The following is a 15,462-nucleotide window of genomic DNA, read 5'->3' on the forward strand; positions in this document are numbered from 1 at the left end:
ATTCTCGTACTGGTGATTTAAAAACTTGTCAAAACTGTAAATGTATTACGTCGTACATAATATCTAAATTTCATCGAATTAGATATTGATATTTTATGAAATAAAAAGAAATAAAAATTGCTGAACTAAGTATATCATTGATACAAATACATTACATTCTAAAATATATGCCAATAAATTGTAAAATAAGATTTTTACAGATGTTTCTTCTAGAATAGACATGTGTGGATAGTATGAGATAATTTAAATGTCAATTGAAATGAACCAAAATAGCAACACAGGTCCAATGACGTGATCAAATGACCGGCTGTAATATCAGGCATTGCCCATGGTAACATCAGCCATGGCACATCGGAGTTATTGTGCAGTTTTTTGCGTCAAATGAATTGCTGTTGTTGTCGTCAAAAAGATCGGCTTTTCATTTTGTCCAGGCTTATTATCACATATTGGGCCTCGCTGATCCGGGCAATTAGGTTCACATCGTGACTGGTTAGATCGTTGTTGTTTTGATTGTTGTTGCTGGATCCACTTTCATCATTCTCCTGGGACACGACGATTATCAATTGGTCACAATACTTAAAGCGTTTTAACTATGGCAGCATCCATCATATCTTAAGTGCTAAATATATACAGTTGAATCCAGATGTGTTATCTACGCATGTAAAATAGTTGAACAACTGTTTACAACTTCATAGTGATTAAAGTCGTAGGTATTTTGTAGGTGTTGTGTCATTTAATATGTCCTTCCGATGATTCTCTGGAGCTGGTTATTTTCTAACAGGTATGGCCACACGTTTTACTTTGAGAAAAAACACTATATGTTTTATATGTTCATGGAGCAGGGTCTTCAATTTGTTGTGGAAATCACTGTATTGACACGTTGATAATTGTGTTGAAATATCATTCCATCATAAGCGTTGTAACTTGTGTTGACTAGTTGTGTTAAAGCATAATATTCATAATGATTGCATTTAGTCAATATCCTCATGAGAACTATGAGAACTTAGTAGAACGTCTTAGCAAATACAACTTTTTTGACTAGTGAATAAAATTCCTTTGACTTCCAATGACATCTCATAATTCCCCTAAAATAAGTACATGGCAGCATTACACATGTCATTAATGCATGTATGAAATTGTTGACCTATTCAATAATATACCGGCTTAAGCATTTATAGAATGACAGACCAACTAATTGGTCTGCTGGCACCTGCAGTTGCGTACAGAATTCAACAATTTTAATGTGATGGGACAGGCATTTTTATTATACATACAATATAAGAAATTAAGGCACATTACAACTTAAGGTCGTGTTCTCTAAATGAACTATTAACATAAATAAAATGCAATATAGCGTTCGTCTGCCCAGCTTCTTATGCTTAAATGGCAGAATTTAGTCTGTATAAAAGATTGTTGAACCCTTTTAGAGGTAACATCTATTAATGACATTTAAATTATATTCATACTTAAAATTTGCAGAATACCTCTAATGAATTTTCACAAATTAAAAAATACCTCACATACGTACTCAATACCTAAATTGATGATAATGATATTGATGATGATCTGTAATTTACAAGAAAATGAATCCAACGTCTATCAATTTAAGCTAACTCTTAACAGCTTGATTTATAAATAATTTATTTTCCTTTATATGCCAAAAATGCCATACGGAAACAACAAAACATGTTGTCGCTAGAGACATCACTGATCGATAAAAATCGAGTGGTTGTATTATTTAAGCAATATTGGTAACATAAAAGTATCCAAAAATAATTATTTTGAATGGTAGAATCTTGTACGCTTATGTATTAGTATCGACATATCTGTCTTTGATATTATGATAAAATAAGTAGACACAATATGTATATGGATGTGAATGGACCAACTGAAATGTACTCATGTTCTCTTTTTTACTTACAGTTTATACCGTTATATGTAAATTGCATTTAAGTCTTAGTGATATTAGAATATTGTACATAAGAGGGAACTTTTTTATAATGCCCCCGGATTGAAAGATCGGGGGTATATTGTTTTTGGCCTGTCTGTCATTGTGTGTGTGTGTGGATGTCCCAAAACTTTAACCGAAACATTAACCTTCTTCATAACTTGTGCAATATTGAACCTAGCAACTTGATATTTGGCATGCATGTGTATCTCATGGAGCTGCACATTTTGAGTGGTGAAAGATCAAGGTCATCTTTCAAGGTCAAAGGTCAAAACAATAAATTCAAAAACTTTAACCAAAACTTTAACCTTCTTCATAACTTTTGCAATATTGAACGTAGCAACTTGATATTTGGCATACATGTGTATCTCATGGAGCGGCACATTTTGAGCGGTGAAAGGTCAAGGTCAAGGTCATCCTTCAAGGTCAAAGGTAAAAAAAATATCAAAGCGGCGCATTAGGGGGCATTGTGTTTCTGACAAACACATCTCTTGTTTAATCAAATAATTCTATTTTCTTGTTAAACATATCCACTGTATACTTCTTCAAAAAAAGTCTCCAAACTTTCGCTGTCGTTACTTCTTTAAAGGTTCTGCTTCTAACTTGAAGTGTTTGCTTAATTGTTTTCGTGCAGCATTGTTGGTGTTCTTTGTTTCGTGATTTTCTATCTGGTTGTTCTTTGGTTGATCCTTTCTGCTCACGTATTTCGTTTTTTGGCCCATGACCGTCTTTGTGGTAGTACTTCGTTTCGATCCTAGGTCATATGCGCAATAAAGAAGATGTGATGCTTAATTCGGCGGAATAAAGACGCACACAACTCAAAGACATGTCAAGTGAAATTTATTCTGCTATAAAAATATTTAAACTACATACATACAAGCCTCTTATACGGGAGATCTCTTAAGAAACGACTACCATGGCTTATGCTCTCTGGTATGCTAGCCTCTACTTGACTGAAAATACACAATTCAGAATGTACAATGTATACCGGTACAAAACATATGTAATCGGTTAACAAATTTATAAAAACATTATTGTCTGTCAACTTGATGTTTGTCTAAATTGCGGGCTAGAGATCTGGAGTGCTTGCATTGATGTTGACATGCGTATCAAACATTTGAATAAGAGTATAGCGTTATGATAACTACCCTCTGTTAGATCAGATGGGCATTAACTAGAGATACAACAATTTCGATTATAATCTATGTGGTTGTTTAATGGAGAACGTCCTGATACTTTCTGTCCGTTACAACAATAACATAGGTGATTTAAAATACTGTTTAAAAGAAAGATCAATACGTAATTTGTATAATACATTATGGATGCTTATGTTTTACTTTGCTATGTATGAGATATGATGTTGAAATGAATGGTTCAACTGATTCTATAATGTTGACTTTCTTAATGAGAGCTTAGACCGTTTTCTTGTACAATATTTTCCCCTACTGGTAATTTGAAAATTTGTCAATATTTTTATTACGTCATACTTTACAATTGTTGTTGTTGTTTTAAGGTATCAACTACAGTGGTCCACAAAAGGATGGTTGCCTAGGAAACATCAGTGTTAAAGTAGTGACTGGCACACTGGCAAAATTCAAAGTAAATATTTTATTATTACGTTCTCAAGTTGAAATTCTGGGTATGGATTTATAAAGGGAAATGTATCAACATTTGACATAGTTATTCATTTTCCTAAATGGAAATGTTATTTTATCTTAATTATTTACAAATTTTTATATTTTTATGAATGGAAATGTTATTTTTATCTTAATTATTTACAATTTTATAGAAATCTGTATTGCATACACCTGGGAAATATTTACAAAACATGTTATTTGGCAAAGAGCATCCATCAGAATCTTTATGTCAGACAACATCAATATCGTGGGGTGTCCAAAACAGATCAAGTATGTAAACACATGTAAGCTTAAACTAACTAATGTTAACTAAGGTTAACACATGTGAACTAAGATAAACACATACTAACTAAGGTTAACGTATGTAAATTAATGCAAATACATGCATGTGTATTTGTATATGTATCATGGAACTTATAAAATGCGGTGTAACTTTACATATTCAGGCTGATGTCCTAGTGAGCAACTGTGGCAAGGATTTGAAACTAAAGAATGGAGCCCTGGCGGAGTCCCTGCTTGAGGCCGCAGGATCTCAACTGCAGGTAAGCAGGTTCTTAACTGAAAGTAGGCAGGGTCTGAACTGAAGGTAGGCATTGTCGGAACTGCAGGTAGGGTTCGGGTGTGAACTTTTCATAGGAATGGCATGGTCTGAATTGAAGGTAAAAATTGCAGGGTTCAAACTGCAGGTAGAAACGGTAGGGTCTAAACTGCAAGTAGGCAGTATCTGAAGTGCAGGTGCGCAGGTTTTACACTGCAGGTTTAAACACTTTTTTACAGCTGAAAGGCAGAAAACATAAATGCTTATGTAATTGTTCATACATTGTTTGCACAACAATGACAGACAATGATTTTTTGCGGAAGTTAAATTATGTGATATAATGATTAAGCTGTTAAGAAATGTGTGGTTTCAACGTTGGGTCATCTATCATAATTGGTATCAAAGGTTTTGAAATGATATGCAATATTGCTATGTATGAACACGTGCTTAATATGCATTGCTTGTGGTATTTTAGCATTGCTCCGGGGCCTTATGCATGTGCTACCGATCAGCCTTTGAAGTCTGAAAATGCTTAAACATTGAGAACACTTTCCGCTTTTATGGTATGTTTTGTTAAAAGAAGTCTTTTTTACCGCAAATCCAAGTTTTTGCGTAAGTGATAAGATAAGCCTGTGCAGACTAAGCACATGCATTAAGCTCCGTTTTCCCAGAACAAGGCTCATTTGTGTTTCAGGATGAATGTGATCAGAACTACCCAAACGGTATCCGGCAGGGAGACGTGGCAGTGACCAGCGGGTATAATCTAGATTGTGAATACGTGTTTCATGGTTCTCTACCAAACTGGGACAACAAAGGTCTAACGGCTAAAAAGGTGGGTCACACAATGTTTTAGTAAATACATTTTTTTTTTCACAAACAGCATAGATCACATTAGGAAAGAAACAATCCTATAAATAACATATAAATTAACAGTCAGGTAATTAGTAATAAAAACTCAAATTTTGTGTCACCACCCTTAACTACTAAACGGTAAAACAAATATTCAAGCATAAACCAAGTTCAGTAACATTCTGAATACTTCCTATCTCGTAGTCTTTTTCCATATTGTACATTCTCAGGCCTTTCTTTGTGAAAACAGCCCTTTATGCACGTTTGTTAGGTTTTTGCATTCATAACATGTTTTGTTTTTAGGAATGCTTTTATGAACTAAAATCCACTTTAGGCTGAATGATGTGGTCCCTGATAAGCCTGTGTTGACTTTAAATGCTTATTTGGGACAACTCTTTATGCTCAAGCATTAAGTCGGTATTCCCAGAGCGCTACTAATATGTTGTTGTAATTGATAATTGGTTGTTTCAGGCACTATGTCGCTTCATCGATAATTGTCTGAAAGAGGCAGAGCAACGGTCTCTAAGCACGATGGGGATTCCCGCTCTTGGGACTGGTTCGATGAAATTTCCTGCCAAGGTGAGCGCAGAGCAGACGTTTCAATGCATCAGTAAGTTTGTGAACAACTACCCGCAGGGAACCAGCCTCAAGTGTATCACTATTATCGTGTATGACAGGGCGGCAGACTGTACATTGGTGAAACAGGTATGTCTTTAAGGATTATAGTTCAAATTAACGGTGAAACAGTATGGATTTAAGGATAATTGTTATTGTAAATGTTTAAACAGGTACGCTATTTATAATTGATATTGATAATGTTGGAAAATGTACATCTGGAACAATAATTGTTTTTATAAATGGTAAAACAGGTACACTGTTGATGATAATTGTTCCTGTAAATGGTGAAACAATTAATACTTTTGTTATCATTGTAACTGTAAATGGTTAAACAAATTCACATTTTATGATAATTGTTCTTGTAAATGGTGAACAGGTTCACCTTTTATGATTATATGTCTTGTTAATGGTGAAAGGTCGGGCGATTGTACTTGATATGATAACAAGTTTTTTTTATGATTTATTTTATTGCCTAATATCATTTAAGAGAATGTTCCGACTTTATAACTGAATGCAGTTTGGTACAGAATTTCGCGCCTTGGTTGTACATAAAATTTACTTTTGTGTAGTGCGACTAACAATAACCTTACTTGCACAACATTAAAGATTAACAGTTTTATGTAATTTGATGTGCAAACCTTTACAACGGTCTTGTGTTGATGTTGTTGTTTTTTTTGTAACTGACATAATGCGCGGTGTCAGTCAAATTCTTCTCTGTGTTCTAATTAGTCAATCAGCGCTCGGGCTGATTTGCTTTTACCAGCAATTTCTGCATATAAGCTACCTACACATGCAATTGAGCAATTCAGTTACTTAGTTATAACTCAGCCATATTAATTGGTTAACATTGGCAACTCTACTTTCATTTCGAAGTCACATTTTTTAATTTTCAATTTATATATGCGTAGTGGATAAGTATTACAGTTATTGAACTGTAAACGTGTCTTTGTGGTCATTACATTAGATAACTTAACAGAAAACCTACATTATTGTATCAAAGAATTGAAGAATAGTCGAGTGCGATAGCTGTCTTTGGACATCTTTTTCATATATGTGTGAAACAAAAAGTCTGAAGTTGGAAAGTCTAAATGCCAATTAATTACAACAGTTTTAATATCTTACAGGCATTTGATGAAGCATTACAACAAACTTTGCAAGAAAATGGTAAGTTTGTAGACAACAATATATTTTGTCTGTCCTGAAGTTGTCTTTTCAAGATGGTTTGACTACTGATTTGAAGTAGATTAGTTTGATAATGAAGCCATGTGCTACGTTTAGTCTCCTACAGGCCTAACCAATGGGGACTACATGTTGACCCCAGCTCCATCTGTCTGTAGACATTGTTATTGCTTTGGTTGTAGAAACAATTGAAAATCTACATTTGGATCTCGAGATAACTGTACAAGGTTTGGAAACAAATATACTCCTGTTGTAATAAATGGACCCATTGTTTGTGATGTTTGGTGAAGAATCAATGAGAGTGAATTTGTTAAGAGAGCTGAAACATGACTTTTTTTATTAGCTCGGCTGTTTTCGGAGAAAATCCGAGGTATTGTCATAGCCAGCTCGTCGCGTCCGCTGTTTGTGTCAAGGTTTGTTAAGGTTTTGAACATTGGCTCTAAAATCAAAGTGCTTCAACCTACAATTTTGAAACTTCATATGTAGATGCACCTTGATGAGTTCTACACGCCACACCCATTTTGGGTCACTAGGTCAAAGGTCAAGGTCATTGTGACCTCTAAAAAAAACAAAAAAATTCTGACAAGCTTTCGCAGCCGAGCGTGGCATCCGTTATGCAGTGCTCTTGTTGTTTTTCAATATTAACAAAGGGAAATGCCCTTAAGAGTGGGGTATCTATCATGGTATTCATTTTACGTCAACAAACATTTGGAGAAACTTTGGTGAAGATTCAAGGTAGGAGTTATAGAGCTTTAAAAAAAAAAGGGCAACAACCAGGAGTACCAGTACCTGGTGTGCATTGGCTGACAATTGTATTTGGCTTCCATTTCATGTCAAGACAGTTCGATGAAGATTCAATGAAAAATGTTAACAAATGGAAACAGCATATTTTGTATTTGTTTTGAATAAATAAAGGTTGATAACTAGTAAGTGCCTAATGTATAAGGTAATTGAACCTGGTCACCGTTTTGTATTGAGAAACATTTTAAGAGAGGTAGGTGAAGGTTTGATTAAAGCAGTAGGATTAAGAGTATTGTAATCCACCCACTCTTACGCCTTCCTGCTAAGGGTGTTCACATAAGAATTGCATTTAATAGACAGACATACTTTCATTTAATAGAAAGACATATACAAACCAGAGACTATGTGGATGAACATTGGAATATGAATAGAGGGCTATGTTGGGAATATACTCATTATTACAGTTTTGTGCATCTAGCTATCCACTGAAGGGAAACATCAGGATCTTGTGGTAATGCAAAAAGTAGTTCAACTATTTATATGAAACTCTGTATTTTGATAGAGATCCATATAGGGAATATGCACATTAATTTTATTTTCAGAAACACATTTGTGGTTGCTTTTGATGTGCTTTTGATGGTTACATAACAAAACAAAATTTAATAATCTTAATTAAAATTCAATTTTAAGTGAAATTAAAGTAAGTGAATTTGTACATTTATTTGCACTTAAATTTATGAAAATTGTGGAGATTCTGTTTTGTACTCTGAGAACTAAAACCCGGGCAGAGAATGCTGTTGAGTCTGTGACAAAGCTCTTGTTTTAACAGACATATCAACCCATTAGTTTACATGGTGGTGAAATTGCTTCTGGTGTTTATATTTAAATAAAAATAAATAATACAAAGTTTGCAAACTTGTGTAGTTTGGGGGCCATCTGTGTTGATAATTTGTTATCAGTATTGCTACATGTACAAGAAACTAAATTTCTGAATACATTGCATCGCTTAAACATACTTATTACTTTCAAAATCATTTAATTATTCATTGAACACCAATAAGCTTTAACAAATACACTTCTGAAAGTCCCGTAACATGGTGAACGATGTTTAACTTAAAATGCACATGCTATTTATGGCTCACACGTAATCTTGTTCCAGTCGATGATGATGATGCGGGCGACATAGCCGATGTTGAGCAGAAGATGCAAATGAAGCTTCTTATGACTGCTGCAAAGAACTCCCTCGAGCGCACATGTGGGGCAGACCCAGGAACAGAAGAATGGTTCAAGTTCATGTACAAGTCCGAGCCATGTTCTCCAAGCTACTGGACTACGTTCCACAGCAGAAAGACCCTGAAGGACTGGGGCCTTGAGGCCAAAAAGAGGCCCTTTATTCGTTTGCCTATTCAAGGTCAAGACTTTCAGGATGTAGTGAAACTTGTGCAGGACACTTGGGATGCTCAGCATGTGGGTCACGGGCGCGATGCCCAGGGTCTGGGTGGGCTGAACTACACCAAGGTGAAGGTCACAAAAGTTGAACGAATAGAAAATTATGAACTTTTTCATAAATATGCAGTTAAGAGACAGGAATTGTTTAAAAAAGCATTAAATACAGGCAGGCCATTTAAGTCTGTAGAAACCTTGAAAGGGTCAAAGGGAAAAGTATTAACAACTAGCAAGATAGGAAATAACTCGGTGCTAGCTAACGAGGTGTATCATGAAGTAAACGAACATTATATGTTTCATGGGACAGATGTGGTGGATAAAATAGTGGAACAGGGTCTTGATTGTAGACTGGCTGGTCAGACTGCCATGTTTGGACAGGGTGTCTACTGCGCGGAAAGTTCAACTAAATCAGATCAATATGCAGGTATGTTAAAACAGACATTCAGTGAATGTGTATTTCTAGATGTTGTCTCTGCATTTATATTGTACATGATTTATTTGGCTTGCTTGTGATCATACACTCACTGTTGTAAAATTCATTGCTTTTACCTAGCTTAGCAAGCTTTACAAAAGGTCGTATGAGGTAAATATCATGTGCCACATATTTCACCTGGTCACATTCAGACAGTATCACGTCTCATAGGTCGCTTTTGTAACTGAAATATCTGACTGACATGTTTGGGTAGATTTAAACTTAAGCAGCCAAGACCCTTCATCAGTCCATTTTACAGCCAAAATAGACTATTTCTATCATCACAAACTCTGTCGTTTTCCATCAAAAAATGATTCAAATTTACTTCAGAAATGCAGGTGTAAATAAAATCAATGTATTTCAATGTTAGAAAAAGACTCACATATAATTGAAAAGGACTCTTCTGCTGTGTCTGGGTGGATTTAACAAAAAGAATTGGCATTAAGTTCAAAATTAAGTTTTTTATTGATAAATTGTATGTCAAAGTGAATATGTGAAAGACTATTATAAAAATGAACATTGACTTGTTCAATTGTCCATGAGATCATTTCATGTATTAATAAAAGTTTATTTTCAACTATGAAGCTTTGTTATATTGAAACAATGATCCTAACAACGTTTTCAGAATAAAGTGGTTATAACTTGGATAGTTTGAAAATAATATTGTAACAACAATAATAATTGCATGCGATAATGGGTCTTAAGCCTTGTGCAGCTAGCATAGCTTTCGACCAGTCTGCGCAGTGCAGTCTGGTTAACAGCTACGATGTCTGCTATAAAGGCATTTATATGAAAAACAAGTTTATTTTCATTGCAAGATCCAAAAGGTATGCGGTCACTAACCGACAGGAAGATGCTGCTGGTGAGGACCTGTTTAGGAGAACCGTTCGTCACTTCCAGCGCAAAGTCATATGCGCGACCCCCCTGCAAGTCCTGCTTAGAGGACAAGTGCCACTGTTCCAACAACCAGTTCTATGACTCAGTCATTGGAGATGGGTCGTGGAATTTCCGTGAATTTATCGTATACAACATGACTGATGTATATCCAGAGTATATTGTCACTTATAATCGCGTTTAGTGGCAATGCAATTGTAATTTGTTTTATTACTGTCTAAGTTTCTTAAGATGTACCTTATTTTGTATGGAATATTAAGTAAATAGTATTAAGTAATGCTTTATTAACACTTCCTTGAACGTTAAGGTATTTCTGAATTAATTTGTGTGTGTGTTTTTCGATTGCCATTTTTGCCATTATATTTATGAAATATTTTGTGTTGGTTTTGGTGAATCAAGAAAAATGTCATTATTTCAGAAATATTTGTCACATTTCATGTCATTTTACACAATAAGCATGTTTTCAATGCTTAAGGAAATATCATAGGGACAATTGTATGTTCATTTGAAATGGACCTACTGACTTGCCCACCAAATAAATTGTTCCAAAATCTGTGAAATTATTTACATTTACCGAAATTTGATGGACTCAAGTCAGTGTTTTGTTACTTGGAAAATTAGCTTAATCGCCTTGACTTAGAATGCAGGTTATACTTATGTAAGGAATTTGTGCCGTTATAGCAACATAACATTAACCTGGCACTTAGGAACTTTGTTAGCCTAAATTATACACCATGCTATTTCATGTATTTGCATGTGATGTTGTTCATGCACGTTTTGCACGAGTTTTTTGAGGCCATACATACATTATTCTAGTGGGTATGCTTCAATCAAATTAAACTACTTCCTAGTCATTCATAAAGATAAGCGCCAGATTAAGAAGAGCGAGCTCTCCAAATGTCATCATTAATGTCCTTTTATTTTCCAATTGTCCTTCGCTTTAATAAAAATGCCACTAAAATTTGTGTCAACTCTCAACTCATTTTACTGCCAGTTGTATTTCACTCAAACTTTCTCACCTATCAAACCTTCATATGCATGTAAGACAATGACCGATTTTTTTACTCTTTATTTTTTTTGTCCTTCATGAATATGTATTTTGTTTATATATTTTTTTAGAAAAAAAAAGGTGTTCTCTGTTTAAACGTGTCAAGGGACGTTATTTTATGTGGAACACCAAGTTTTAAAGGTTCGAATATTCACGTTGAAACGTGAATTCAACTACAGGTACACGCAGTACTATGAGGACTTGAAGGACTATAAGCATAATATTTTGTCAAAAATAAATTATTCTATATGAAGTTGTGTGCCATAGTTTCATGTCTATATTTGTCTTGGCTCTTATGGCATTGTTATCCACCACATGTTTAAATGACATTATGAATATTTATGGATATGTATTCAGATGACTTGGTTTGTATTTGGAATGTACTTCATGTTTCTGTAGAATTGGTCACCATGCGCATTGGAATTGCAGCTGAAGTCTGGTCCACTCCAGTCACTTGTTCTGGTTTTTTAAACTTCAAACTTCATAAAGATTTATTTTATATGTGTTTTATCATTTCAAATGATAAAGTAATGCCTTAAACAATCGAGTAAACTGTAACTTTGCATTGTTTTTATTGGTTTTTGTTTGCTTGGTTTTCATTCACGAACATACGTTATTGTTGTTGTTTTTTTCTGTTTTTTTTTGTGTTAAAGTAAAATTTCTAAGCACTCTCAATATACATCATTCCTCTATCCTATTCTGAGTGATTGTTTACATCAATTTTGAGTTTGTCTTCTGTATTGTTCTTTACATGTTTTATACAAAAGTGAAACATTTGTTAAAATTAAATGCTTCTGCCATTGAGCTGTACGTTCGTCTGTCCGGCTGCTTAAAATTTTACCATTTGTGTCTCTTTAACTGCGGCACATAAGTTTGATTTATGCTATGTAACATGTTTTCTATAGGTTGTTAATTCATGTTATGTATCATTTATCTTATTTCTTGTAGGAAGTTGATTCATTTTATTGAAAATATTATCTATAGGCAGTTGATTTACGCAATATATGTATTTTTTATATAATATATAAATATATATATGCACTTGATCATAAATAATAATGAAGTAATATTTTATATACAAACGAATTATATCTGTATTGAATGTGTGTTTCGCTTCAATTTGGTGAGTGTTTTTTTACCAAGCATGTTTATGTATAATTCCTAAAATGACAAATACATTTAAACGATACATCAGCCTGTTTGCCTTGTCTTAAGCATACGAATTGTAAACTAGCCGTTATTATAAATAAAAAAATAAATAAAATAATGATAATTCATCATACATTTGGACATGTATAGTGTTTGGTGACTTAATGTGAACCAAATGTTTGGAATGCCCAAACAGTACACGACCCTCATCCTTACAGTACACGACCCTTATCCTTACAGTACAGGGCCCTCATCCTTACAGTACACGACCCTCATCCTTATAGTACACGACCCTCATCCTTACAGTTCACGACCCTCATCCTTACAGTACACGACCCTCATCCTTACAGTACACGACCCTCATCCTTACAGTACATGACCCTCATCCTTACATTACACGACCCTCATCCTTACAGTACACGACCCTCATCCTTACAGTACACGACCCTCATCCATACAGTACACGACCCTCATCCTTACAGTACACGACCCTCATCCATACAGTACACGACCCTCATCCTTACAGTACACGACCCTCATCCTTACAGTACACGACCCTCATCCTTACAGTACACGACCCTCATCCTTACAGTACAGGACCCTCATCCTTACAGTACACGACCCTCATCCTTACAGTACACGACCCTCATCCTTACAGTACACGACCCTCATCTTTACAGTACACAACCCTCATCCTTATAGTACACGACCCTCATCCTTACAGTATTATAAATGAGCCATGCTCTGGGAAAACTGGTCTTAATTCATAGGCTTTTAGTGTCGGCCCAGATTACCATGTGCACAGGCTAATCAAGGACGATACTGTCCGTTTTAATGGCATTTTCCGTTTCAAGGATGTCTCTTCTTAGCAAAAATCCAGTTAAGGCTTAAAGTACGTCCCTGATTTGCGGACTGCACTCGCTAATTTGGGACATCACTTACGCACATGAATTAAGCCCCATTTTCCCAGAGCGAGGCTCAAGTATAACAACTGATTCCAATTTGTAAAATATATCAGATATTTCTCCCAAAACCCTTATATATATATATATATATATTTATAATTGAATTTAAAAAATGTAAATAGATCTTATATCATACGGACATAATTTTATGAATATATTAATCGAATGTTACAAATTAGTAATATATTTTATATCATGACATAATAATATAAAGCAACTAATTGAATTTTATAAATTATTTATATAATTTATATCTTAATACAATAATTGAATTTTCGAAAATTATAAATAAAATTTAAAATCAAAACAACCATAATTCTATAAATGGAATACTTGAAATTTGGAAATTATTAATAGATGTTTATTTATGAAGAATATAATAATATACAATTCAATTATTTTATTTCTTGAAAATCCAAATAGACAATGTAAATGTTATGCGTGCTACCGTGTTTGAAATATGTGTTATTTCGTTCCAAATTATTATTCAGAGGTAGATCAGTTGTCGAACTAGATGCTTAGATTCATCTTAGTTGGACCAGCGAATGGATTAATGGCGGCCAACACAACCACCACGGTCCGTGTTGTTGCAAGTTTTTCCGGACTTGTGGTTGTTGTATGCGCCATGCAAGGTATTAATGGCATTATAATTACTCTAATCGTATAAATGCGATGTACATTACAGTACTGATCTAAATTGCAGAAGTAAACTATTTCCAATAAGTGAAAATGTACAGATTAAATTAAACCGATGTACGAGACGAATGTTTACACATTCTACAAAATGTGTGGACAGAACATACACACTTAATAGGAGAAGGCGAATCTTCTAAAGGGCTTGACAAACTGTTGTCGAAGACAGAAAACTGTGAATTTACTGCATCGGTTAGTGGTACTTAAAGAAGAAACAAATAAACTCAATGAATAGTTCTTTGCTCTTTATTCAGTTGTTAACATAATGTTTTCTTTTGCATATAACTTTAAATTATTTGTTAATGCAATATTTCCAAGTCCATGTAAATCTGGAGGAAACAAATAACGTTTCCAAGACATGTCAAAATCCGCCCAAATCCATCCGGATAGGACCCCACCCCTGTGGGATCCTGAAGATAATCCTCTAACGTCTCTCATATTGGTTAAATCCTTTTTGTTTTTGTGTCCAAAGAAACATCGCTTATATACATGTATTATAAACATGTCAACTTGATGGATCAGACTACTTCGTTGAACTTGCATATACTGGCGTATTGACCATCTGGCAAGTGCACATACACGGAAACAAACATCAATTTCTCATGTAATCTGGTCACGATCTATAATTAAAACGGACTTCAGCCAGTTGCAAGCGTGCACCTACTGTCAACAAGCTAATTAGTATCCGGCCACACTGACGTAAAAACAGTGCATGCATTATTGCAAATTATGTGATACTGCTCATTTTCATAAAAAAGATTTTTTATTAAATGCTTTACCCTGTTTTCCATATAATACAATCATTACATATTTTTTATATTACATATGTGTAATACAACATTTTTAAGCGTTTTCATTGGCTTAGTTTTCGTGTATTGATCAATGGCATTTTGTTATTATGCTGAAATGACGTTGCAACGTCAAATTACTCACGAAATGTAACAACATTCGGGATTTATCATAATGTTTGCGTAAATATTTATTTAATTTGCTCATTTAAAAGATTTCGATTTTGACCACAACAACAGTCAGAATAAAAACAGACATTCTCTACTGTGATAGGAAGAGATTTCATGTAATTTAAAAGACAAGTTCCCTCTTCACAAGAGCCCCGTTTTCCTTCATGTTCATTCCACAAAAACCATGTCGAACTTGCGTTTTGTAAATAATAAAAGGAAAGATTGTAACAATTGAGCTTTCTTTTATAATAAACTTTACTCACAAGAGAACATAGAATCGGTAAAACAGCCACTAGATCCAATGTTGCAACATGGTATGACTTGTC

The 15,462-nt window shown here is 34.4% G+C and overlaps 1 protein-coding gene across 2 annotated transcripts in view; it reads left to right on the top strand.

Moving 5' to 3' along the window:
- The window catches only part of LOC127877776 (uncharacterized), a 48,404-nt gene extending 35,761 nt beyond the window's left edge, over positions 1-12,643 (top strand). For both annotated transcript variants that reach the window (XM_052424008.1, XM_052424007.1), the window contains 7 exons: positions 3,462-3,547; positions 4,032-4,127; positions 4,818-4,955; positions 5,444-5,677; positions 6,715-6,754; positions 8,670-9,380; positions 10,247-12,643. In XM_052424008.1, coding sequence (XP_052279968.1) covers positions 3,462-3,547; positions 4,032-4,127; positions 4,818-4,955; positions 5,444-5,677; positions 6,715-6,754; positions 8,670-9,380; positions 10,247-10,506 — 1,565 coding nt within the window. In that variant the 3' untranslated portion in view covers positions 10,507-12,643. The remainder of the gene's footprint in view (positions 1-3,461; positions 3,548-4,031; positions 4,128-4,817; positions 4,956-5,443; positions 5,678-6,714; positions 6,755-8,669; positions 9,381-10,246) is intronic.
- The last annotated feature ends 2,819 nt before the right edge of the window (positions 12,644-15,462 follow it).

Source organism: Dreissena polymorpha, chromosome 4, assembly GCF_020536995.1.
Source record: "Dreissena polymorpha isolate Duluth1 chromosome 4, UMN_Dpol_1.0, whole genome shotgun sequence".
Lineage (NCBI taxonomy): Eukaryota > Metazoa > Mollusca > Bivalvia > Myida > Dreissenidae > Dreissena > Dreissena polymorpha.